The 26,420-nt window shown below is 57.2% G+C and overlaps 3 protein-coding genes across 3 annotated transcripts; 1 reads left to right on the top strand and 2 right to left on the bottom strand.

Annotated features, from left to right (window-relative positions):
* Positions 1-2,637: 2,637 nt before the first annotated feature.
* Positions 2,638-6,290, bottom strand: MSRB1 (methionine sulfoxide reductase B1). Its single transcript, XM_075058967.1, has 4 exons — positions 6,190-6,290; positions 5,483-5,625; positions 5,246-5,360; positions 2,638-3,975 (listed from the first exon to the last, which is right to left on the bottom strand). The coding sequence occupies exons 1-4, from the start codon at positions 6,242-6,244 to the stop codon at positions 3,944-3,946; spliced, it is 345 nt and encodes a 114-aa protein (XP_074915068.1). The 5' UTR covers positions 6,245-6,290; the 3' UTR covers positions 2,638-3,943.
* A 5,476-nt stretch (positions 6,291-11,766) lies between these two features.
* LOC142045444 (testis-expressed protein 2-like) lies at positions 11,767-17,117 on the top strand. Its single transcript, XM_075058966.1, has 11 exons — positions 11,767-12,669; positions 12,830-13,030; positions 13,132-13,435; positions 13,764-13,978; positions 14,172-14,345; positions 14,451-14,550; positions 14,654-14,786; positions 14,890-15,027; positions 15,281-15,493; positions 15,634-15,754; positions 16,507-17,117. Exons 1-11 carry the CDS (start codon positions 11,767-11,769, stop codon positions 16,630-16,632), a joined length of 2,628 nt encoding a protein of 875 aa, XP_074915067.1. The 3' UTR covers positions 16,633-17,117.
* Positions 17,118-17,635: 518 nt separating this feature from the next.
* RPL3L (ribosomal protein L3 like) lies at positions 17,636-26,135 on the bottom strand. The gene is made up of 10 exons (XM_075058361.1): positions 25,981-26,135; positions 24,933-25,125; positions 24,126-24,294; positions 23,102-23,237; positions 21,760-21,946; positions 21,045-21,205; positions 20,656-20,757; positions 19,919-20,014; positions 19,289-19,408; positions 17,636-17,751 (listed from the first exon to the last, which is right to left on the bottom strand). The coding sequence occupies exons 1-10, from the start codon at positions 25,981-25,983 to the stop codon at positions 17,695-17,697; spliced, it is 1,224 nt and encodes a 407-aa protein (XP_074914462.1). The 5' UTR covers positions 25,984-26,135; the 3' UTR covers positions 17,636-17,694.
* Between the last annotated feature and the right edge of the window lie 285 nt (positions 26,136-26,420).

The following is a 26,420-nucleotide window of genomic DNA, read 5'->3' as shown; positions in this document are numbered from 1 at the left end:
TGTAATTGACACAAAACCAGCTCCAGCCCTTATTGCCCCCAAAAGAATTCAAGTAATCCCTTTTAAGCAAAGTGATGCTCCAGAGCTCATCACCAGGACGGGACCCTGGCGCAGCTCCGGGCCATGGCTGGGGCTGAAGGCACCCATTTGCTGGGACCAGACTGTGCAAGAACACCCCAAATCAGGCTGTGCTGCCTTGCCCAAGGGATGCCCCAATGTGTAAAACCCCAAAAGTTCTGCTTTGGGGTCTCGGTGCAGGTTTACAGCCTCCTCCTGCCCTCGGTGTGCCACCACGCCTGCAGACCTGCCAGCACAGGGCAGCCCGCGGGCTCAGCTGGAATGGGAAAAACTGTTGATCAAAGGGTAAAATTAAATAAAACGACACAAATAGAGCAGAAGGAGCCATCCCGGGCAGCTTGAAATACAAGTGAAAATTTCAGGTAAAAGCAACCAGGTGCAGGCGGAGGACTGCCCGGCCAGCCGGCTCGCTTCTCCCGCAGCGCTGGCTCCAAGGAATAACGGTAATTACAGCTTCCTAATGCCTCCAGGTCATTTTCTTTTTCCTTGTGTAACATAATTTCTATAGGGCTTGTCGTTGTTATTAGGAGAATTAATCTAAATCTTGCCATGCTCTGGCTGCTTTGCCGTCCGCTGGAGCCATCCCGAGGAGGGTCAAAGAGGCAGGTCCTCTTCATGGCATGCGAATAAAAAAATTAAAAAATTAAAAATGGAGGTCAGCTGGAGGCTACAGCAGAGGAAATTAATGATTTTTTAAACAACCAGGGAAGTTTGCGTCGGCCTGGTAACGTAATTCAATTTCTGTCATTAAACCCGTGTTGCTGATGTGGGGCCGCTTTTGCCCAACTAAGCAAAATCCTCTTATTAAGCCAGAATTGTCATTAGCGTAATAATAAAATGAGGATGAATGGCAGAGGGGAAGGACTGGCCGCAGCCCAGCGGAGGCGACGGGGATGCCCAGTGCCACAGAGCCAGGGAAGAGCAGAGCAGGTTTCCCAGCACCCGCAGCGGTCCGGGGTAGGACGAGGGACCCCACGGTGCCCGGGATGGCCAGGGGTGCTCAGCGGAGCCGGGAAGGGGCAGGGATGATGGGATCTGCCCTGCAGGGTCGCATCCTGCATCCTCAGCACCGGGTGCTGGCAATCCCCCTGACCAAAATCCCTGCTGGCATTGGTGGCTCCGGCCAGACTTCCAGAAAAACATCCCATCCTTATTTAAACCATCTTGAGGGTTTTTTTGGCTCCAGGTAATTTTCCTTCTCGTTGCTGCACGGGTGGATCCACAGGAAGACGAGGCCACCGCCGTGCCCACCCCAGCCTCATCCCTTCCCTCCTTCCAACGCCTGAGAAGGGTTAGGAAAAGCACTTGCACCCTCCCGTGCCTGCGTCCACGAACTGCAAGGCAGCGTGGAATTGTGGCTGGGTTCCCCGTGGCACACGGTGCTGGAGAACCCACGAGTGGGAGGAATCATCGCCGTCCCCTCGCCGCTGGCGCTCCCAAGTAGGTTTCCTTCCACTGCAGCATCTCTGGGGAAACCACCCCAAAAATATCTTCCTTCCCAGTGCTGCGGGCGAGGGGCAGCGGGGAGGCATCCCGGGGATGGATGGTCCCGTCGTGTTCCGGGGTGGGAAGCGAAGGGGCAGCTCCTGCCCTCCCGGGCTCCCGTGGAGGTCACCAGATCAGGGGCAAAGCAGCAGATCAGGGGATTAATCGGTCGAAAAGCAGCTTGAACCTTCAGGCTTGAACCCGATTAGTAATTAGAGCCAGAGGTCATCCTGCAGATGGGGAAGGTGGTGAGGGTGATGCCACGGGGCACGAGCCAGCGGCAGGGCAGGAGCGAGACGTGGTGCTGGCTCCTGTGCTCCAGAGCAGAGTTTACCCCCTTGGAGGAGGGAACTGGAGTCCAGCAAAGCCCAGCTCAAGTCTCCAGCCTCCATGAACCCAGTATCCAACCCTGCCAGGGTAAAGGGACCTTTGGGAGGCAGAGAAGGGTTGTACCTTCCAGTCTTGCAGGCAGCTTCATACAGGGAAACCGTTGTGAGACACTACTAAAACTCAGATCCCTTCTGCCCAGAAAATCCTGCCAGCCCAGAAGGTACCAAGAACACACTATGAAACAAGCTAAAACCAGCTTCAGTTGGGCAAAAAAATGCTAACTGGAGTGAAAAGGAAACCTTTCCCAATGAAAGTTTTGACCCCAGGAATGCTGGAAGGCCTCCGATGCATCAGCATCCTCCTTTCACACGACAAAACCTGGGGCAGCAGTAACAGGCAGGGGATAAAACCACACGCACCGACCTCAGGCTAACCCTTCGGGATGCGAGACCACGCTGGATGCAAGACACCACGTGTCTGCACCCAGGGATGCGGGTCCGTGGCTGGAGACGGAGACATCAGGTGAAATCTGCTCTCAGCCTTCTGGCCAGGGCTTTGGAGACACAGAAACCTGCCCTGCATTCGTACCTGCATTTATACTTGCCTCACATGCAACCCACCGCTGGTGCGGCCTCCCCATCCTTGCATCCAAAACTGGGAAAACCGAGCAGAGAAGGAATCCCATAGCAGATGCACCAGGGTGCCATCACTAGTGCTTTTTAAGAGAAGAGGTTATTTCTCCAACACAGTGAATCAGTGCTTTATTTTCAATATTGAAAGAGGTACAAGACAGCAATAAGCTCGAGGTAATGAGCTGGCGTGTTACACTTTTTATCGGTGCCCTCGTAAGGGTGGGATTGAGGCAAAACGCATGCAGAGAAAAACCTCCGACGTGCCCCTGAGTGCAGCTGCACCGTAACAGCACCCGCAGCGCAGCCTCACCAAACCACCCAGGCGTTGCACTAGAGCTTTACCACCGGACCCACGGGTCAGCAAAAGGTCTTCAAAAATCCTAGCGTCTTGATTTCAGAGGAGGATTTGGTTTCTGGGATAGGGAGGCAAGGCCACGAATCTGATGCCGATTTAAGGAGCAGTCAGTGTCACAGCCCTTCCGAGTGCAGAGGGAATGCAGATGTGATTCCTAAAGCCTGAGTTGTGCTAAGTGCAGCCCGTGAGCCCAATTCTGGCCTCCCTTGCACCAGTGTACAGCAAGGAGGAACCGTTAGTGCCACTGGAGTTCATAGCACAGTGATAAATCTGGTGTAAGGCCAAGTCAGAATCAAGCCCAGAGGACGCGGGAAATCTAGAACTGTCTCTACTGTGTGCAAAATGGGTATAGGGGTAAAATACCTGGATGCTGTCTAGTGGGATCATAAAATCATCCTTGCCCTAGCACCCTGGAAGGGTTTATATAGGGCAATTCATACCATGATCTCAGCCCAGAATAGCACCAGAGATTAACCCAGACTCTGACCTCAGCTAATCCAGCATTACTCCCTGGAAATGCCAGTGGAGCGACTCTGGATTGCATCAGTGCCACGGCAGAATCGGCCCCTCCTGGCTGTGATCTGGAGGGTGTCCTGGCTCAGCTGAAGTCACCAGCAAAACCGCCCCAGAGCTCAGCAGAGGCAGGACCGCAGGCACGCGTGCTGCTTTAATGGACAAAACCGAAAGGACTCAGCAGTAGCTGCTGCCGGCAGAGGCGAGGATGCTGGGGAGAACAGATGGTTGGGGACGGGGTAAGGGTGGGTAAAATGAGGAGCTGTAGCCTTTGCATCACCTCAATTCGTGTGAAACACCCTCAGGCAAAGGTCATACAACCTGTCACCCAGCAAGCACAGAGCTTCAGCAACCCCATTTTTCCCCTCACCTCCCCCGTGCTCCTCCCGGCACCCCAAATCGGAGCAGCCCCGAGAGGGAACCAGCGCGGGGAAACCAGGAGCTTCTTTGGAGTTTCTTTTGCTCCCGGTGCCCCCTTGACCAGACAGCACGCCCCAAGTTGTGAACGCAGGGTCAGCCCAAGAGCCATGTGCCAAGTAGAGCAGCTCGCTTACTTCTCCTTCAGGTCCTTGTCTGCTTTGCCTAAAAAGAGGGGGGAGAAAAAAATCAGGGCTCACGTATCTTGCTCCAGAATCCTCAGTCCCTTTTATATGGTTATTTTGCTACATGCAGCTAACATCTCACAGCCATTGTAGTCCGTCAAGCAGGAAAGCAAGTTGTGGCCAGGGTGCTGCCCTGAACTTGGCCTCCCAAAGCATTTTTCTGACTCCGGGGAAGCAAACAGCATGATAATCACAACAGCAAGAAGCCCTGCCCTTCACCACAGAGCCACTCCCTACCCGTAGGGCACCTGCAAATATTCAGAGCTCCCACCTGACTTCCCCGAGGAGTGAACCAGCAAATTCTCCCAGCCCCTTTGACGCTGCTGCAGAAACTCCCTGCCCTCACTTTGCACCACCAGCAGAAAACCAGAAAACCCCCAAGGCTCAGCCACCCCTCAGACACACAGGGACCTGCGGCCGCATCCAAGAGCTCCAGCACTCTCTGCATTTCACCGTGGGACGTCAGGGAGCTCCTGCCGAGCTGCCAGCTGGGCAGACTGATGCAGGGGAGATTTATTTAGGATGCAGGTGGCTCTTTGGCTTATCTGAACGGTGTCCTGGTTTCAGCTGGGATAGAGTTAATTATCTACCTAGTAGCTGGTATAGTGCTATGTTTTTGAGTTAGATATGAGAAGAATGTCGATAACATGCTGATGTTTTCAGTTGTTGCTAAGTAATGTCTAGTCTAAAGTCAAGGATTTTTCAGCTTCTAATGCCCAGCCAACAAGAAGGCTGGAGGGGCACAAGAAGTTGGGAGGGGGGACAGCCAGAGCAGCTGACCCAAACTGGCCAAAGGGGTATTCCATAGGATGTGACATCATGTCCAGTATATAAACTGGGGGAGTGGGGGTGGGGGGGAATCACCACTCGGGGACTAACTGGGCATCAACTGGCGGGTGGTAAGCAATTGCACTGTGCATCACTTGTATATATTCCAATCCTTTTATTATTACTATTGTCATTTTATTAGTGTTATCATTATTAGTTTCTTCTTTTCTGTTCTATTAAACTGTTCTTATCTCAACCCACGAGTTTTACTTCTTTTCCCGATTTCCCCCCCATCCCACTGGGTGGGGGGGAAGTGAGCGAGCTGCTGCGTGGTGCTTAGTTGCTGGCTGGGGTTAAACCATGACAACGGCTAGCTATGCTCTGCCGAAAGCAGTGTGTCACACGCAGCGTGGCCTGGCTATCAGCAGCTTCCCCAAAAATAACTACGTCGGGCGGAACAGCCGCCAAGCCACAGCTTTTACCTTTCGGGATGAATTTCAGCGAGCTGCTGAATATTCAGAAGCGGGACAGCCCCCTCTTCGGCCCATCGTTGAGGAATTCATGGCCGAGCCCGTTGCCACACTTGCCACAAGACACCTAGAAATGCAAGGAGAGGGTTTGACAGTAAGCTGTCTTTCTCAGCAGACAGGCTCATAAAAAAAAAAGTCCATGGGGTTTTGGGTTTTTTTGCTACTTCCCAAATGTTTCAGAATCGTCACCTTTAAAGCCCCCGGCCGCTCCTTGCGCTTGGACACGCTGTCCTCGTGGACGGTCTCAGTGAAGGCTGGCCACGGGGACGAGTGCTCGTACTTGGCGCGGCTGGAGAACAGCTCATGGCCGCACTTGGCACAGACGTAGATGCCTGGGGAGGGCGGTAGGAGAGGGGTCAGTGCTGGGGGCAGCCCCCCGGCCGGCTCCCAGCAGCGATTACCAGGGATTGGGGGGGCTGGAGGGCGAGGGGGGGTGGGCAGCAGTGAGGACTGGTCAGCAGGGTGACATGGGACACCCACCCACGCTGGACTTTGCCCACGTGGGCCACTGCCAGCTGCTGCTGCCAGACCCCCCCAGGCCAGGCAGAGGAGCGGGAGGTTTTGGGACGTGGGGCAGGACCTATATTTCCTATAGGGTCTCCTCTACAGCCCAGCCCCGCAGGACAGGGTCCCTCCCAGGGATCCCTATAGGGGGACACCCCCCCCAGCCCCACCTTTATAGGCAAGATCTCCCCCCCCTCCCCACGGGGGGAATCCCCCAAAAAGGACCCCAGAGAGGGAACCCCCAGCCCGGTCCCCACGGGTGGAGGATGCCCCACAGGAAGGACACCCCCCACACACACTCACCCCGAGGAATTCAGCTTTTTCGGGGGCCACCCCCTGCCCACCCCACGGAGAGACACCCCCCCCCCCCCGTTCCCCCCAGCCCCGCTCACCCGGTTGGAAGTGATCCTTGAACACCTCGCCCCCGAAAAACGAGCAGAAGGACATGGCTGCGCCCGCCGCCACGGCCCGGTTCCGCTCGCCGCGGCCCCGCCCCCTCCGCCCCACCCCTGCCCCGCCCCGACCCCGCCTCCCCCGCGCCCCCACCCCGCGGCCGGCAGGGGGCGCTGCGGTGCCGGCGGTACCGGGGGCGGGGGGGGGGGGGGGGTCCCGGTACCCGCGGCGGGGGGGGCGGAGCGGGGCGGAGCGGGGCCCCGGTCCGGTCCTGCGGATGCTCCGGCACCGGCGGCTGGAGAGGGGCGAGCTGCAGCCCGGTACCGGTGATCCACGGCCGACACCGGGACCAGGACGGATATTCTCCGTCCGCAGCACCGGCTCTTCACCCCCGGCACCGGCACCGGCACCGACTCTCCTCTCCCGGCACCGACATCAGATCCCCGCACCAGGACCGCCCGGCCTCCTTCAGCACCGGTTCTTAGTCCCCGGTGCAGGGTCCGGTCCTCCCCCGGCACCGGGACTGACCCTCCTCTCCTCCTCCCCCCCCCTCCGGCCCCCGGCACCAACACCGGTTCTCCCCCGGCACTGGGACCAGTCCTTCTCGCCGGTGGCACCGGGGCTGCTCGTCCTTCTCCAGCACCAGGATCGACCCTTCCCCGGCGGCACCGGGACCCCCCATCTGGCCCAGGTACCGGCGCTGCGGGAACGGGGGACCCGCGGGGAGGGGACCGGGGCCAGCACAGCCCGCCCCCCCCCAACCCCCGCAGCGCTGCCCGGGGTGGGTGATGGAGATCGGGCAGCTCTTGAGACAAACCGGGGGCTCCCGCACCACGCACACGCCAGGGGCTCAGTGGATGGGGATGCGGGTGCAGGTTCCGTGGGGACCACCCGTCCCGCCACCTCGGGAGCGCAGAGCCGGGGATCACCCGTGGGGACCCTCCCCACGGAGGCCAGCATGGGGAGGGGATGCGGGGGTCTGGGCTGCGTCCCTTCGTGGGGCTCCTGGAGGAGGAGGAGGAGGAGGCAGCCCGGCATGTGGCAAAGGTAAGGGCTTTGAAGGTGAACCGCAGGCGGCCGGCTCCTCGGCAGGCTCTGGCAAGGGATGAGCTGCGTGCGGCTTCCTTTTCCTTCCAAAAAAACCAGGCACCCCAAGTCTCTTCTTCCCTAGTTTTATCTGAGGACGCCTCGGATGAGCCTTCATCCAGCGGGCTCGCACGGAAATGGCACCTTTCTTGGTGCAAGAGCAAAAATGCCGGCGCCCTTCGGACAGAAGCCAGGGACTGTCCCAAGGAGCCGGCCCTGCTGCCGGAGCCCTGCGGCCCGCAGCAAAGCGCTTGGATGGGTCCCTGCTCCCAAATGCCACCAAATGTGTCCATCAGCCAGAAGCTCACCCCGGGGCTGTGCCCGGCATGGAAAACCCCGCGTGGGGCCAGCGCTCGGCATGGAAAACCCCGCGTGGGGCCAGCGCTCCTGCCCGCTGGATGCTGCCGGTTTGAATTAGGTCAGGCTTTCGTCTCGGGCAGGCTGAGCTCCCCGCTCCAGCCCCAGGGATTGATGATTTGTGGCAGGCACCCGGGCAGGGGGAGGAAGGGGCTCTCGCTGTAGCACCGTGGGGCGGCGGGGAGCCGAGAACGCACCGTGTCACCGCGCGGAGAATGGGTGACTTGCTGTTTTGAAAGCGCCTCGCTTTATGATCCGCCGAGATCAGACGAGCGGGGTGTCGGGAAAGGCTCCAAATAGACTCAAGGCCCGTGTACGCCTTTGGGGCGCGGATTTTCAGCCAGTGGAAGGAGCCACAGCGGCCGCTGGGCCCCTGTGTCTCGGCAGCATCGTCCGCCTGGACGTCGGCTGCTAACCAGCTCAGAGGGTGAAGCTGTGCCTGCGCTAATGAAATAGTTGGGTGAACCGGCTGGGTCCTTCCCCAGGGCTGTGTCCTGGTGAAACCGGGGCTGAGAGCTCTCCTGTGAGCTGCAGGGGCCACGCCACGAGGGATGCGAAGGTCTGGAGAAGATGGGCAGAGGATGGGGATGGCCGAGATACGGGGGCAAAGCAAAGTCCGTAGCAGTGGCAGGGCTGAGCTCAAGCCCTGGGACAGTGCGGGGAGGGGGGGGCTTTGGGTGCGGGTCACTGGGTAGCAGATTGGGTGCTGGGGCTGGGCGGCTCTGAGCACCCCAGCAGAAACAGCCGCCCTGGAGCCATTCATGCAGTGCCAAAGCCTGCCAGGCTCCTCGCTCCCCCAGCAGCATGAAATCCGCTCCAGTATCCACCAGTAAATCCCCTGAGAAGGAGCGATGTGATGTGGAAGCGGGAGCAGAAGACAGAGCTGGGATCCCGTGCTACCCTACCCGTTGCCCAAAGTTACGTCCTGAGGTTGCAGTGAGACTTTCTTCAAAGCCCCACGCTCCTTAATCACAGGATAATGCAGAGAGCTCTCCAGTTACAGCGCTAATAACCACAGCAATTTGGTTTCTGTAGCGGTATATTGTGGAGATAATTAGATGAGGGATTTCCAGCTTGTTTGGCTGGGTGATGAAAGCCTCCTCTGCGCCCAGGCAGAGCTGTGCCACCGTCCCCGCCGGCAGTGCCAGCCCTCCGCCCCAGCCACCGCCACCTCTCATTAACTGGAGAGGGCTGCTGGAAATCAATTTTTCAATTAACTCTCCCTGATTTCACAACACAAGCAAACACCAGTCGAGCAGTGCCCACCTGGGAGCGAGCGGCTCAGGGCTCTGATGGGGCAGATCCCGGCGTGGGGAAACTTTCTCTTTCCAAGCGGTTTGTAGGTGTTGCACCCTGGGCTGAGCTAACGCCGGGGAGCACCACGCTGTGCCGTGCCGTGCCACGGAGGGTCTTGCTGCCTCGGGCATGTAAAGAGAGCATTTTGGGGGGAGATGCTCAAAGACACCAGCCTGGTCCAGGCTGCAGCTTGTCTCTGTGCCAGGTCAAGTCCAAGCCCTGAATTTGAACCAGAGCTGAGAGCAAGGAGAGGAAATTCAGAGCCTGGGTCCAGCGGAGAGGCTTGCTGATGTTTATGGCTTTGGTGTTTTCGAAAGCAGCGAGGGGGGTCGGCACTCATTAGGGGTCTTGTGTCCCTGCCCAGCTGGGGCACTCGCAGCTCTCGAGGCTCTGCAGAGACGTGACCTTCCCAGGATGGGTGGCCCAAGCACCGCTCCTCAAAGGGACCTCCCATACAGCACCGATCCCTTCTGGGTACCACTGGGGCTGGGCTCACAAAACTCCACAGGGCAGGTGCTGTGCGGAGGCTGTGGGGAACATCCCCCAAGAGCTGTCTGCTGGTTCCTCTGAAGCCACTGTCATCCCCATTGCTCCATCGCCCAGCCGTGCCCACCCAGCTACCCCCGGCGCTGGATGAAAATACTTGCAAGGACCTTCATATTCAATTTATCCTATAAAGAGCAAAAAGATTCCCCCTACCCTGCATGCCCCCATGGTCACAGGCTGGGGACGAGCTCTGGGCTGGATGGTAGGTTAGTGCTGGCACCGAGGAGCCAGCGCCGGGGGTACCTCTGGGCTTGATATTTGCTCTCTGAAGCCTGAGCCAGCAGCAAAGCCTTCACCAGGGCTGCTCCATGTGGACCCTCCATCTCGGGGTGCTGGTGGTCCAGCCATGGCACCCAGTGGGGTCCATCCCCGGTGCTCCCCACCCTCCCAGGCACCCACGCTCCCCAGAGGTGGCTGCGTTTCAGCAACATATCTATAGCCCCCGCTGTACTTGACGTCCCTGCCAGATGAAAACTCCCATACAAACCCAGGCTATTATTATCTCCGTCTTCCACTGTGCTAATGGTCTCTCAGGAAACAGTCGTCTTTTTTTTTTTTTTAGCTTTTAAAACCCACAAATACCGGAGTGGTGGTGACGAAAAGGCAGGCACGGCAAAGCAGAGGAGTGCCGAGCCCTTGCCAAGCGCCGGGGAGCTGGTGCCCCCCTAAACCGGCAGGGACGGGGAGCGGCGGCCGGGCAGGAGCAGCCGAGGACCAGCCCCGGGGCTTTCTGGTAGGCACGGCCAAGGGCAAGGGAGGGCGATAGGCAGCACTGGGGATACCGGGGATGGCTGTGGGGCCGCTGAGAAACCTGCACGATGAGAGGCAAGTGGGGGTCCCAGCTGCCCCCCACCTGCCATGCTTGGGCGGGAGGTGTACGGGGCCCCATGGCATCAGGGAAAAAAAAGGTCCTTTCTCAGGCCCAGCTCCATTTCCCTCTGCTCGCTCCCCGTTTTGCTGTTTCGGTGCTTTGCCTGGTGCCCTGGACCGCTCCGTCTGCTGGGGGGTGCCAGCAGTGCCCGCAGTGCTGGCAACCCTGCCCGCGGGCTGGATGGCACCAGCCCCACAGCCGGGGTTTCTGCCGGGTGCTGGGTATTACCGGGGTAAGCACCCGTGGATTATTTGGGGTTAACAAGTGGCTCCTGTAAATCAGAAGCAAAGCAAAAGCCGCGAAACGTGAGATTATATAAATGGCGCTGGAGGCAGCTGCGGCACAGCCTGTAATTAATTTGTGGCAGTGAAATGCTTTGAAGATCCAGGGCGACGTGGATGCCGGGTGTAAGGCAGCCCGAGGGGAAGCACCCGCCGGTGGCCGGGTCATGCTCAGCCCCGGCTCCCCTGGGACAGCATCCCGGCTCCTGCTGCAGGGATGCTGCCAGGGGAAAAGGGCAGTGACGGAGCTCGAGCACCCCACAAACCTGCTGGGTGCTGGGCTCAGCCCCACGATGGCCCTGCAGAGCCCGTCCTGCAGCCTCTGTCCTCCCTCCCAAAATCACACAGGGGGCACAGCTCGGGAGCGGGGTCAGCCCCGTTGCTTTGGCAGGAGCGCAGCAACGGAGGGATCGCAGTGGCTGTTGGGGATGGGACAACACTTTGCCATGGACAGGAACGCCCTCCGGGCTACAGAGACTTTTTGCATTAGGAAAACTTTTGTGCCCTCTCCAGTAAAAACAGACATTACCGACCCCCTGCTTTCAGAGCATCCTCATGCTGAACTGGGGCCACAGCTCGGGCTTCATTTCAGCTTCACGCAATGCATTAAGCAAGGACCAAACCACTGTTGGTTAAGCAAGAAACATTTAGAGGAGTCAGAGAGTCCTGCCTGCCAGCGTCGCATCCCCCCTCACAGCCCCTGCACTTGCACTGGCACCAACAGAATGTCCTGGTGCGGGAAAATCCCCCTTGTTTTGCTGCAGACCTGGCTTACGGCTCTGACCGTTGCTAATTGCCCAGCTGAGGTTTATCCTCGTTATACAAGCGGTTCCCCGCAGGCTATCATTGAGCTCATCTTACCACGGTGCTCTCTCCATCCCATCCCTGCTGGGAAGAGGAGGAAGAGCCACAAGCCTCCCATCTGCTGACAGCTCCACGGCCCCAGGGGCATCCCAAAATAGGCTGGAAGGCACCCAGCCCACGGTGACGGGGTCCCCGGGGGCACCCCGCTCCTGCTCCGTGGCTCGTAGTGATGCTGATGGGGATGGCAGGACCGGGACAGGGATATGCTGTGCCTTGAGACGGCATGGAGCTGAGCTGCTTCCTCCCGTTCCCTCGCAGCACCGACGCCGTCGGCGATGCGAGCGATGGCAGACCAGGCTGCGGCAGCGGCGGATGCCTCTCCAACCCTGGTACCGTCCCCGGGCTCGCCTCGGCGTGGGGACGCTGATGGGCTAACACTCCATCCCACCGGCACCAGGGAGGACGGCGGCGGACGGGACGGCTGCGGGCTTGTTTTCGCCGTGGACGGGGACGCAAAGCCTCTCCCCTCGCCCCAGCCTGGGGGGATGCTCCTGACCGACCTCCCGCGGACCCCCCAGCCCCGGCTGAGCCCGGCCAAGTCCCGCACGGCCCCGTCCTCCCCCAGCATCTCCCCGTCGGAGAGCCGTGCCGCCCTGCTCCGGCTGCGGGAGGCCAGGCTGGAGGACACCAAGAGACGGCTGTCGGAAGCCGTGCAGGAGCCCCTCAGCCGGCTCAGCCGGCTCATGGCCGAGGAGAGCGGCTCCATGTCCCGGGCAAAGGCGGGTGCCGGGGGGCAGGAGGCGGGGGGCAGCCCCGGGCAGATGGGGGGCCGCGGGGCTGGGGGCCGCCGGACACGGGACTGGAGCCCCTGGGAGCCCATCCTGAACTGCCGCTACGAGATCTGCTCCTACGGGGACGTGATCCAGGTGGTGGAGGTGGCACAGCGGGATGCTGAACCCCAGCTGCCGCCCCCCGAGGAGCCGCCGCCGGCACGGCCGGGGGGCACGGTGCCGGGCAGAGCCCTCGCCTTCATCGCCCTCCTCGCCTACGGCTACTTCGTCCTGCCGCTGCCCCCCTACGCCGCCGGCCTCTGCCTGGGACTCATCTGTGGGCTGGTGCTGGGCTTCCTCGCCATCCTCCTCCTCGTCTCGAAGTCTCCGCTGGTGGCACGGGGACCGGGGGGCCACCTGCGCCCCAAGTTGCTCCTGGGCGAGCCAAAGGAAACCCACCACCTCCAGGTAGGAGAAGGGTGGTCCGGGATGGGGTGCTGGGTGCCGGCTGGAGGGGACCCTGGGGTTGGAAGGGCAGCACCGAGGGGGTGCTGAGCCCGCGGCGGGTGCAGGCTGCCGCCCCATACGGCGCAGTGGGAAGCAGCCGGCACCCTCTCCCCCCACTCAGGGCTGGATGAACCAGCTGCACATCTACGACCCCGAGCTTTTCCACCCCTCCCTCACGCACTCGGTGCTCGCCACGCTGGATGGAGCCACCCTCAAGCTCTCCTACCCCAAGAGCAACATCCCGCGCCGAGCCACCTTCGAGGAGGAAATCCTCGACGCCACCTTTGTCAGCCACCGCTGCTACAACCTGACTGATGCCAAGGTGAGCCCAGCCGTGCCAAGGACCCTCCCGCGGGAGCAGGGGGCTCTCCCCTTGTAAGAACCCCCCACACCCCAGCCTCACCGCCTCTCTCGGTGTCGCAGGTCTTCCTCTGCCCCCGCAGCCTGGCCCGAAAGCGGACTTGGAACAAGAAATACCCCATCTGCGTTCTTCTCCCCAACCCAGCGGAGGTAGAGCGCAGGAGCAGCGAGGAGCACGACGCAGAGCTGCAGAGGGACGAAGGGACAAAGAAGGCGCTGGTGCCGGGGCAGGACGTCCCGGGGGACTGCAGGGAGAGGTGCCTGTACCTCTTCGGGCGGACAGGGAGGGAGAAGGAGGAGTGGTACCAGCACCTCGTGCAAGCCTCCCGCGGGACACCCAGCAGCAGCCACGGCGAAGCCAGGGCAGGTAAGAAGCAGCCGTCGTGGCCTCCGCTCTGTGCCGGGACTGATCCGGGGTGGGAGCTGCACGTGTGCTGGGAGGACAAAGCCCTTGGTAGGCAGTGGTGAGCGTGGGGGGGAGATGGAGGAGCCCAGAGCCAAGAGCATTTGTAGCAGCAGGGAGAGCCTGAAGGATCCCCCTCGGCGACGTAGGGTGGGTGGCATGTCACTGGCATTCACGGATGGGCAGCGTGTCACCGCATGTGCATCGCGACACATCACCACGCGTGTATCACAGCCAGGTGGCACGTCACCTCTCATACCATCCTGACCCACTCACGTCCCCGTGTCCCCAGGAGTGGGACCAGCTCCGCGGAGCAGCGGCAGCAGCAGCGGAGGGAGCACCGAGGACATCCCCTCCGCTGCCCCACCCAAGGACCTGGAGGGAAGCGTCCGACAGATTTTCTTGGATTACAGCACCTACATGGCCCGATTCGTGCCAGCGCAGGTGGGGAGCAGCCTGGACCAGAGCCCCCCTCATGGAGCGCTGGGCAGCCCCACGCCCACAAAGGTGAGTGGGACAAATCCAGCACTGGGAGCGGGACACAAGCGCTAAGTGGAGGCTGACGGACGCTGCGTGCAGCCAATTCCAGTCCTGTGGTTCGTCTCCTCCCTCCCGGCACTGCAGTTTGAGCGGCCAAGCTGTGGTGGAGGGGAGCACCCATCCAGCACATCCCACCGCTCCTGGGGCCACGTCACTCCAGGGGCTCGTGGCTTCTGTTCCTCTGCAGCTCGGCGAGGACACGGCCAGGCGCGGTGAGACGTGCGTGGCCTGGATGAACGCGCTAGTGGGGCGCATTTTCTGGGACTTCCTCCGGGAGCAATACTGGGCCGAGCAAGTGTCCAGCAAGATTCAGAAGAAGTTGAGCAAGATCAAGGTGAGAGGCAGGAGCATCACAGCACCCGGGGGGAGCCCCATCCCCGCGGACCCATGGTGGGTGCCAGGCTGCGGTGACCATCCCTGTGTGGTTTCTTTCCATCAGCTGCCATATTTCATGAACGAGCTGACGCTGACGGAGCTGGACATGGGTACATCCATCCCCTTGGTCCTCAGCGCCTCGAACCCCACCATCAATGACCGAGGTAAGAGCCCGGTCCCTGAAGCAGGGAGGTTTCAGCAGGCACACGAGCAGCCCTCAGCCCCTGCGGTGCTGACAGGAATTCACCCCGTCCCTCTCCCCGGCAGGGCTCTGGGTGGACATGGAGGTCACCTACAGCGGCTCGTTGCAGATGACACTCGAGACGAAGATGAACCTCTGCAAGCTGGGGAAGGAGAGCGCTGCAGAGGACAGCGGCCTGGCAGAGGCAGCTGGAGAGAGGTAAGGGGACTGTGCACAGCCGGGTTTCATCCTCCTCGTGCCTGAGCGAGGCTAGAGGGTGCTGGGCACCAGGGCACCCCGTGATGCTCTTCGGGGTTCGCAGGGCCAGGCCACGGCTGATCCTGCTGGCAGACAGCGATGCAGAGTCCTCCAGTGCCGGCTCCTCCGATGAGGAAGACGTCGCCGTTGCGGAGCCTGCGGGAGCCCTGGGGGAGCGGGTCCCACCGCCTGGCGCCGAGGGGTAAGGGGCTGTTTGGGGTCTGCACCATGGGGTGTATGGGGAGATGCTGGGGAGGCACGGTGCTACGCCAGCACAGGGGCTTGGGTCTGGTTTCTGCGGGAAGGCACACGCAGGCACCCTGGCACATCTTGGCAGCCCTTCATAGGGGACTCCTGTCCCTGCGGGGTGCTGTGGCAGAAGGCTGGGGGATGCCGAAACCCAGCACGGCTCTGGGTCTCACCCTGCTGCTGAGCTGTGGCTCCCCTCGCTTTAGCCACGTCAGCGGCAACAGCACAAGCCGGAAGATCCTGCGCTTTGTGGATAAGATCGCCAAGTCCAAGTACTTCCAGAAGGCCACTGAAAACGAGTTTATCAAAAAGAAGATCGAGGAGGTTTCCAACACGCCGCTGCTGCTGACAGTGGAGGTGCAGGAGCTGGCAGGCACCTTGGCCGTGAACGTTCCCCCGCCGCCGACGGACCGTGTCTGGTACCAGCTCTTCTTCCTCCCATGCGGGGACCCACGTACATCCTCCTTCCAGCTCCCCTTGCTCCCTGCGGCTCAGCCAAGGAGCCAGCTCTGGGGCTTTGGGACATGAGGCTTTCTGCCTCTTTCCTTTCCCCTCGCAGGTACAGCTTCCGAGTCCCACCTCAGCTGGAGCTGAAGGTGCGCCCAAAGCTGGGTGAGCGGGAGGTGACATTCCTCCATGTCACCGAGTGGATCGAGAAGAAGCTGCAGCATGAATTTCAGGTGCCTGGTCTGTTTAAGGTCTCAGCAAACCCTGCTCAAGCATGGGCATTGCTGCGATCACAGATAATTAGACCTCAGTTTGGGCCAGGGTTATCACTACAAAAAGCCAATATCTGGTCTGGTCTGTCCAGCTTTGGACAGTCAAGAAACACAACCTAAGTAACCAGCTCCAAGGGCTGGTGCTCTGAGCGCTAGAGTCCGTGAGGAAAAGTGGTTTCCTCCCACTTGCAGCCTGGTGCAAGCCCTGCACCAAGCAGGGAGGATTAGGAGTGTCAGCAAGTCCCAGGCACACAACCCCCCAGAAGGGCTGAATTCACCCATCCACTCTGGTTTTGGGATGTTTGGGAGATTTACCATCACAAGGCACCCGCTGGATTGTTTTCATCCTCCCACCTTTAAGACCTCTAGTCAAAGAGCAGAAATGTCCCCACAGATATTTGGGTAGCCAAATCCCCCCCAAAGAGCTGCCCATTTGAATGGCTTCAAAGTGCTGGTCCCTGCCCCCTGTCATGACCACCCTTGAAGTCATACAGGTGGGCAGGGCAAAGAAAAACTTCTGCTTGTCCCCAACCTGAGATATCCAAGCTGGTAATCCCCTATGGCCAGGCACAGTCAGCTGCTGATGAGGGGATGGGAGCCCAGGATCTTCTGTTCACAGCCCCGGTCTTTGACCCGAGCTCCTGTGCCTCCTGCTGAGGCCACTTCTTGGTATTAAAAACCACTTACTTGTTATTCTGGATTCCTCTTTTCAGAAAATTTTGGTGATGCCAAACATGGACGATCTCATCATTCCCATCATGCGCTCTGGCCTGGATCCTCAGCCACCCACGGGGGGACTGCCCAGGGACCTACCAGCCAAGGGAGAGAAGAGGCTCTGAAGCGCAGCCCCACGGGCAGGGCAGAGACACTGCACAGAGCTCAGGGACATCGCTGGGACACGGGGCCAGCCAGGGCCTGGCCACTGACTGCATCCAGGGCTATGCCATGGGGTCTGAGCTTCTCGGTTCATCTCATCCTCAGCACTTTTTGTAGATGAGCCTCCTCCTTAAATACTGCAAGCACACGTTCAGAGCAGAACCAGGCACAGGGCAAGGGGTTTGCTGGAGACCCAAGAACTTCATGCACCTCCTACCAGGTTCCCAGGACTCCTGGTCAAGGGGGCAGCTCTGGACCAGCGGAGGGCTGGGCTTTCCACTGTCTGGTTCCCAAAGAGGGTGCAGGACGCCCAGACCAGTTCTGCACTGAAGGGGTTGTGATCACCGCTGATCCAAGACATCACAGCTCCAAGATGCATCACATCCTCCCCACAGGCAGCTGGACTGCAAGGAAAACACGGGTGGGAAATGAGTTCAAAATCTGAATAAATCCATCACTGCCCAGTCTTACCTAGCAGCCATCTTATTGTACACAAGTTCCCACATCTGCTGAGGATGCCGGCCAGAATCCTGGGGCTTTGTGCAGAGAGAAGTCCACGGGTACTTCCAGCTCAGCAAAAGGAGTGCCTGGGTGTGCGGGTGTGAGAGGCGGCAAGGGGAGAGACAGTCAGTGAGACTGGGCAGTGGCAGGTAGCGGGGAGGCCCTGTATTCCCAGCGGAAACTGGGGCAGAAGTGCTGGTACCTGCTCTGCTCTTCTCTGGAAGAGAGGAAGGGGAGTCTTCACCGTGGTTTTGGTGAATGCAGGCAGTGGGAAAAAATTCACTGGGCAAAGGAAAGGGAGGATCCAGAGGACAGAGCAGACATTCAGCTGTCCCAGTTAGTCCCTGTCCCAAGTGCTACTTGTCCCATCCTCATCTGCTGAGGAGCCTCAAGGACACACTGCTGCCCACAGGCAGCACTGAATACAGGCAGGACACCCCTCCAGAAGGAAGACAGGCAGCAGGCATGATTTGAAGCCTTTTTATTGAAGGTGCCCAGTTAGGCAGACTTGCATATCTCAGTCCTTACAGCTCTTCCTGCACTCCTGGCTTCCCTTTCACCAAGTGTTTCTTCTGAGGGCCCTGGAAGAGAGCAGAGAGGAGAGCTCTCAGTGTTAGTGGCAGACAAACCTGGCCTACAAGGCTGCATCTGAGCTGCGGGGAGCAGAAATGCAGCTCTGGCCCCTTTCTGCTGTGCAAGGCTGCTCCTGGTCTCTGCTCCCCAGCTGGAAGCTCTGTGCCGCCATTCACGAACCACCCCCGGGGCCTCCCTAGCCCTGCAGAAATCACAAGCGGAATGTCGTTGCCCTCACACAAAGGGTTTGTTTCTCTGAACAGCACAAAAGCAGCCAGAAAGCGGCAATGAGTGACCTGCTCCAAGCCAGGCGGGCTGTCCTGCAGTCAGGGGACGTGGAGAGGAGCAGTAATTGTGCTGATGAATGCTACCAGGAGCCCACGGTGGTGGAGCGGCTGCTGAGCTGCTGCTGTATGAGCCCTGGAGGAGGCAAGGCCTCCCACAGCCAAAGGCACAGATTCTCATCAGCCAACTCAACAGAGCCTGAGGGATTTCCACCAGCTAAGAAATGAGGTTGTCCCAGACCAAATAAGTCCTATGGGAGCAGACGGCAAGAATTACTTATGTGCCTCTACTTCCAGCCAAATGTAAAGTTTTGCCACAGTATACATGGGGGAAACTCTCAGCCAGCAGTAGAAAATGGCAAAGAAAACAGCTGCAACCAGGTAAAACCACCTCCTGTCACTAAGATCCGCATCACAGCTACTCAGGACTTGCAGTGACAGCAAGAGCAGAACACAGAACAAACTCCTAACACTGAGATAAAGGAAATCAGCTTAACCTCTAAAGAGCTCTGCAAAGGCACTGCATAGCCAATCCCCCTTCCCAGGGCTAAGGAGGCTTAGCCTGTTTCACATGGGACTTCTAGCTGACAGGCCAGATCCAGACATGGTTTACGTCTGCGTGGTATCCAAGCAGTTGTTTCTTTCATTTCTGCTAGCTGAAGGCCTGGCTTACTTAATGCTTCCTCAATTTCACATTCAGACTTATGCACCAGCCTGGTGTAGGTTGCAAAACTATTCAAGAATCTCTGCTTGGTTTGGATTTTTTTTTTTTTTTTCCTCTGGATTTAAGAAAAATACACTCCTTGGCCTTTTTGAAAGCTTCCTGACAAAAGAATTGCAAATTTGTGTCTGAATTTGACCCAACCTTTTCCTCTTAAGATCATTAAAGTTATAATTCATTCCAAACAAATCAAAGAAGTGCACAATTACGGGTGAAAGGGACCATATGTCCAACACAGTGCCTGCCAAGTTAACTGCTTGTTTAAAACATCCTGTGGTGAATGGAAACTGGTTGGCCATATGGTATATTATTTGCTAGTTGCGTTGTCTTGGATCACTCACACAACCATCATGTTCTTCCTTAGCATAATATCTGCTGTGTGAATTGAATTCATGCCTGTCTTTTATGCAAGACGGTTCTGATCACTCATTTGGCTGTTGTTATATTGAGAAGCAGATGCTTGTTTGGAGTCAATCAGTTGCTTTAGCCCCAGATGCAAACATGGCCTGGGAGCTGGAGCCGGTGCAGAGCATAACTCACCATGAAAGCCCGCTTCTCCTGAGCTGTCTGGAAGCAGCCATGGCCAAACTTGGAAGTAGTATCAATGAATTTGAGTTCAATGGCTTCCAGAGCCCGGCGGCTTGTATGCACCAGAAGGGACTGAAAAAGAAGAGTCACAATGCATCAGGCTTATCATTACAGAAAATCTGGACATCTGCCCTGATGGAAGCAGGGTTGAAATATCCTAGGTGCATCCATTAGCCAAATATCTCCACAAAAATCTGCCTTCTCAGAGAAACACCCTGGTGCTTAGGTGGCAGGTGATGCCTTGGATTGCAGAGCAGCTCTGCTCTTCACTTAGCATTTCGTTTCCTCACAATCTGCTTATGGCCAAGGTTTCAATTTCTGGGCCCTGCATCACAGCCCTCAAAGGCTTGCAGCTTCTGTCTCCAAAGACAGTAAATCTGACTGCACGCTGCCACAAACCATCCAGCTGCGAATGGTCTCACTGAGCACCACACTCATGTGCCACATCCCCACTGCAACGCAGTGTCAAGGACCCGACCAGTCTCCCTGCCCAGCGCTTGGAGGCAGCGGCATTCTCCACGTGGTGAATCTGTTCACAGAGAGCTACAGACTGTCCCTTCCCAGCGCCGGCTGCAGTCTCACCTTACGGAGGGTGAGCACACGCTTCTTTGTGCCCACGACGCAGCCTTTCAGCATGAGGAAGTCGTTGTTGACTTCCCCGTAGTGAGGAAAGCCACCCTGTGGAGAGAGGCAGAGAGACAGTTGGCAGGCAGGAAAGCTGGATGGGAGCAGACATGTCCACAGGTGGCATTTTCTAGGGAAGAAGAAGGTAGTGACTGACTGTCCTTCCAGCTAACAATCCTCTGCACCCTTGAGGTTGCCTGCTTGGGACCACCAGAGCATGTCAGCCACACTGCATGACCCCAGCTAAGGAGCAACCCATAAGAGCTGGGGAACCAGTAACCCTGCTTCCTTCCCTGGGGGATGTGGGTAAACAGAGAGCAGAGCTGGCTAGACTCCCGAGATAACGGTTATATAATATGCAAAAGTGAATTTTTAAGCCAAGCAACAAACATTTATCTGTTAAGTATCAGATTTCTAACATAATTTATACTTCTTTTTCTTTTTAAACAAAGTTCTCATTTCCTGCCCAAGTTATCAGCTGAAAGTTAAATGTTTGGGTCTACCAATAGACCTGAAAAAACACCTCACAGAGATGGTTTTCCATGAGGAAAGGAATCACTGCATTTCTTTCAGTGAATTTCCTTCAAATCATTTCCTATGCAGCTGTCCCCAGCCAAGGAACTAATTCCCTGGCTCGGATTCCTGCAGCCAGGGCCCAGGGCCAGTCACAGCCCTGTTACCCCTTCAGTCCTTACCAGAGGCGTAATGGTCTTTTCCGTAACATCGTAGTGCGTCGAGGCGTTGTTCTTCACCACCTTGCCGTCCTCCACGTGGATCCCATGGCCAATGCGGTAAATCTAGGAACAGAAAGGAAATGTAGACGGCAACTATCCTGCCTCCTCACTGAGAGATGCCACAGGGATAATGCGGTTTTCACCAAGATGTGCCCCCTGTGATGTTTCCCTTGAGCGGGGAAAAAGCACCGGGAAAGACAAGGAGAGCAACAGCACTGCAGATCTCTAGGGAAACATCTGAGAAGCTGGGGGGGACAGAGGCCACCATGCAAAGAAGGACGGTGACAGCACGGGAGGAGGGAAGGCAGGAAGGCGCAGTGGTGCTCTGAGGGAGCCCATCTGGGCCATACCTTCTTGTTGAGCTCCGTGCGGTGGTGGTAGCCCTTCTGGCCAGCCCGAGCAATGGAGTAGCCAACCCGGGCTGGGTGCCAGGCTCCGATGCAGGCAACTTTGCGCAAGCCCTTGTGTGTCTTCCTGGGGAGCTTCTTGGTGTGCCAACGGCTTGTCACCCCTGAAAGTGTGACCGGACAGGGCGGTGAGAACACCGGGGAGATTCAGGGCTGGTGTCTGAGCGCTGGGGAGGGGGGAGTCTCATCATTCTTCTGCAGTTCTCAGAAGACACCATGTTGGAAGGAGACCAAGAGCTGTCACCACCATGAGAGGCCAGAGCACAGAACTGTTCTCACTTCCCATGGATCTGATCAGACTGTGATATGTTCCTGCTGAGCACATCCACGCACATGCACAGAAACACCCACACCTCCACACACGTGGCATTTGTGAGAAGTGCAGTGGCTTTACATACTCAGAGTGCCTCTGAGCCTCCTGGGAGGACTCTGGGCATGGCAGACAACATGGCCTTTCCTGAGATTAAGGAAACCAAGATCTGCTACAATGGAACTGCATGTCGTGGTTGAGGTCCAGAGGCTCTTTGCTACTCCCTGCGCAATAGGTTGGTGGGTTCTCAGCATGGCTAACGCTCCCCTCCCCCAACACTACCTTATTGGCAGCGCCATATGAGAAGGACAGAACCAAGCCCCTCGCAAGGGTCTCCTTGCTCTGTACCTTTCACCCCATGCCCCTTGGTCACACCAATGACATCAATCATCTCGTTCTGGCTGAAGACACTGTGCACGGAAACCTGCTTCTCCAGCCTCTCACGAACCCAGTCAACCTTGTCAGCAACTGTGCCGCCATTCAGCTGGATCTCCATCACATGGGCCTTCTTCTGCCGCAGCGGGAGCAGCTTCATCTGCATTAGACAATGCATTAGGGAAAAATGTTGCCCCTTACCTCCCAGGCACAAACATGAGGCCAGGGCCGCATCACCCACCACTTGTGAGGGACACAGAGGGTGAGAAGGGCCAGCCCTCTTCACCACCCCTCCCTACCACACTGTCAACCCCTTCCATAACAGCCAGCGACCTGGGTCAGCATGCCTACATATCTCTTGGACCCAACTCCTTGTCCTTGAGTCCAACCACCCCATTCCCAGTGCTCCCATTCCAGGCAGGAGCTGATGCACACCCTCTCTCCAGGCAGCACAGGAACAGGCCAGCCTCATCGTACCCCAAGAGTTAAGCGCAGTAGTAATAGCCATGGTAAATGCCCCAGAGAAGCCCATCACCAGAGCACTGTCTGAGGCTGAACGCTGTGCCCAGCCAGGATGCAGCTCTGTGCTCCGAGCCAGAGTCAGCACCTGTCCTTTGGTTGTGCTTCACCTCTGCTTCCAGACTGAGCAGTTATTTCTAGTTCCCACCAAGAGATGCCTCTGCTCTCTCCCAGTTCCAGCTACCTGTGCAAAGCCCCTGCCAAATCACTGCAGCGGGACTTTGAGGGTCTGTTCCAACCACAAGTAAAGCCTTGAGCCAGCTTAGCTCTGTCCCAGACTCCAAAGCAGCCATTAACTCCAGGGATCAGCATGAAAATGGGCCCTGTGTATCCAGCATTCAGCATCTGGAAAAACTGTGCCTGCCCATGGGTTATTTTTGCCCAAACATTTGACACCCGTTGCTAATTTGAGGTGATCATGGGGCCTAAGGTCCCTTGCTGACACAGGGCTCACCACCTGCTGAGGCTCTGTGCAGTCTGCTCTTCTCCATGGGGAGTGTGGGCTCCCCAGCGTGCCCGAGCCACAGCCCCCTGCGGCAATCCCCCAGCAGGGAACTCTGCTGAGCCCGGCTCAAAGGGACAAGGTTGGTGTAAGGAGGTAGCTGGAAAGGTCGGCCAGCACCTCGCATCTCCTGCACGCCCTGTCCCACACCCTCTGACCATCATCTGCCTGCTCAGCCTTCTGTGACCCCACCAAGACACCCCCATGATCCTGGCTTCCAGGCCCTCACCACACTCCCGAGCTGAGGAAGGCCCTGAGCCCCCCTTGCCCACCCCCCCAGGGTGAGGCTCTGACCTGCGTGTGTACAATGACACGAATGACCTTGCAGTACTTTTTCATAGCCGCAAAATCCTTCTCCAGCTGCCTTTTGCCATCCTCATCCTGCCATTTTTTGCAGTACTTGGTGAATGCTTTCTTCTTGCTCTTGTGCCTACGACAAAAGTGTTTTAACATCCAGCAGAGCTGAATGGTGAAGTGCTTCTGCACTTCCCTGTGCCCTGAGACAGCGCAGCGTGGGGGGACAGATCACCTTGCCAGACATTTCCCCGAAGGCACAAGGTACCTGTGGATACCTGAACCTCGCCTGACTGTCAGGGCCACGACACAGGGCTTTGAGGTGGGAAGAGGAAAGTGAATAATGAGCTGTGAAGAGGGCTGGTAATTCAAACCTTTTTGCATGAGGAATCCAGTTGTCTCCCACTGACTGGCTCAGTGCCATCAAAATACAAGTGCAAAATCAGAGCTAAGTGGAAAAAGGAGAAAACAGGCTCCAACAGGGATCAGAGGCATGTGGTGGGTGGATCTCAATGGCACTTTCACAGGAGACACGATTCCTACAGTTATGAAATTCGTGTTTCCATTTTCTTCTCTGCTGGTGTGGGATTTGGGGCGTTGATGTTTACAAGGGCCAGAGGTGACATTCTGCATCAATTTTTCCCCTGATAAATCTGGTTTTACTCCCCTCAATTGGTGCCTCAGTTCAAGTATCCCAATTTAATGGAGAGTAGATGGGCCCGACCTACACAAAGGAAAGCGAACCTGCAGCACGCACTGCCATATGATATCGTGGAGAAAGCTAACTTAGTTCAACTATTAGAATAAATTTACATATGCATATGCTGATTCCCAGCATCAAGCTGTTTCCAGTGTCTCTGTGCATGACTAAACAAATAGCAGTTTCACTCCACCTCAGAGCCAGCTGCCAGTAGCTGAGCTGCTTGCAATGGCTGGGCATTATGGACAGCCTGTGGAGAAGACCTGCAAGGAACTCCCCACACGCAGTGCCCCAAGGACCCTCCCCAGCCACAGAGGCACGTACCAGTTCTTGTAGAAGCGCCGTCGGCACTCATCGCTGATGTGCTCAGCAAAAACAGTCTTGAAATTCCTCAAGCCCTTCGGTGTTTCGATGTACCCCACGACGCCCACCACCACCACTGGGGGGGTCTCAATGATGGTCACAGCCTCCACCTCCTCCCTTTTGGAGGTCTCTGCAAGATAGCAAAGGGAAATGGTGCTCAGCATCATCTATGATCAGATCATTCCCTGAAGGCATTCATGGCCCATGCTGTTACAGCGAGGCAGCAACGTGCTAGGGGCAAGGTCACACTCTGCTCTCACAGCCAGCCTCAGCCCTTCCATCTCCCACCTGCTGGAGGACCACGCAGGGTTTGATCCCCAGACACTGAACAGGTTAGACCCTGTGGCCCAGCACACTTTAACCCATCTTCCCCACGTTGGGGGAAGCAGTACATTGGATTGTTCTTGCCCTGGAGTTTGGCTCCAATCCTGTGGGCATCCTGGAGGGTAACATTATAAACCTCCCCAGCAAGATGCTCCAAGCCCAGGATTTGTCAGGTAGTTACCCTGGAGGGTCCTTCTGCCAGCAGGATCCAACAAACCACTAGTCACCATACCACTGTGGGAACTTCCCAGGAACCCCCAGACTCAGCTCACACTGGCCATGAAGTGGCCTTTGGCCATCCAAGATCTGGACGGCATTACAGCAGATAGCCTGGAAGCTAAGTGCTCCACTGTCGATTCCCAGGAGCAGCCTTTCCCACCAACAAGTCTGTTCCCTCGTTTCCCTCCTGGATGTGGTTTCCTGCTTCCATAAGCCAAGCCTTACTGAGCCCAGGTCTGTGCACCTCCCGCACAGTGTGTGTCATGCCAGCTTTGTAGCCCAGGAAAGCTGTCAGGTGGACTGGTTTGCTGGGATCATCCTTAGGCCATGTCTTCACCTTCCCTCGGTGGCGACGGCTTCTCTTGTGGGGGAGGAAGCCCAGGTGGCCATGCCTGGGAGCAGAGAACTTGCGGTGGGACTGCGGAGAGGAAGAACAAAAAAGGTCAGCTTCACTTTCAGGGCCCAGAAGACGCTGGGAAACCAAAGCACAATGGGAAATCTCCCCTTTAAAATCAGTGAATGCTGGAGGGATTCTGGGCTTTTCCTCAGTTCCAACATGACAAAAAGAACTCATAACAGGACGGGATTTTGTTCAAGCTTCCGTCATGTGCATGGAAGAATTTAACAAGTTTCTGGACAAATGGTGCCAATGAAATAGAAAAACTTGAACATAATCTCCCTCCTTCTGCTTGAGGACTTTGAAGGAGAAATAATAGGTCTGCCCTTCTGTGATGTTAATTATAATGAGTTATTTTGTAGTCTGCAACACCAAAAGGGCCTGCTAAGAATTCATGGGCTTCATGTCGTCAAGGCAAATGGCACCAAGCAAGCACAGCTAAAGATCAGAAGAAACGGGAAAGGATACCCAAAGGAATCAGTAATAAGAACATGCGCAGGTTAAATATGCACCTTGAAAACCAAATTAGAAGAGCTAAATATATAAACCCCAATCGCAAGGTCATGCTGAGCCAGGCAGAGAAAAGCAACAGTGCTTTAGAGACATGGACAAGTTCGCACACAATTGGCTTCAAGGCAGGGGAACTGGGGGTCAGCCCAAGCAGCGAAGGGTTAGATCTACCTCCACTGCAACTCACTCCTTGCTAAGATCGGTCCCAGCACCTGGTTGCACTTTCCACCGAGCTTATTTTCCAGCCCAAGTGGAGACATGTCGGGTTCGACCCCATTTCAGCTGCACTAACACCACCGGTAACCCAGCCCTGCTCACTGTCCCTCTCCACACAATCAAAAGGTAGCAGTGCCGAGCTTTACAAACCATGGGACGTCTTCAGCCCAGGTCAGCCGCGGAAAGAGGCTATCAGTAAGTGCCTCTCCCGTCTAATACTTAAGATGGTTATCGGTCTGAAGACACAAATTTAGCTCCTAGCTTCACCCGCTGCTATGTTCATTTCGTACTTGGCCAAGCTGGCAGGTTGGACGTAACAGTTGCGGTGTGATAAAGGTCAATTGCCGGTGTCTCGGTTTACATTTCTCCCTCCTAAACAACTTGAACTCGAATGGCAGCCCTTCGGACAGGTTCCTAATGGGGCACCACACACCCAGAGCCGTGAAGGTCCGCACCGGGCAGCCTGAGCTCAGTGCAGCCGGCAGCTCTGCGTAGAGACAGACTAAAAATCCCTCCATCATCCCAGGCAAGAAAGACTTTGTGATTCTGACTAGAAAAAAGATCGAGGCAATAGACCCGGTGGTGCGGGC

The sequence above is a fragment of the Buteo buteo genome, chromosome 27 (genome assembly GCF_964188355.1).
Source record: "Buteo buteo chromosome 27, bButBut1.hap1.1, whole genome shotgun sequence".
In the NCBI taxonomy this organism is placed as follows: domain Eukaryota; kingdom Metazoa; phylum Chordata; class Aves; order Accipitriformes; family Accipitridae; genus Buteo; species Buteo buteo.
The sequence above is the reverse complement of the archived record's forward strand: the minus strand, read 5'-3'. Positions and strand labels throughout refer to the sequence as shown.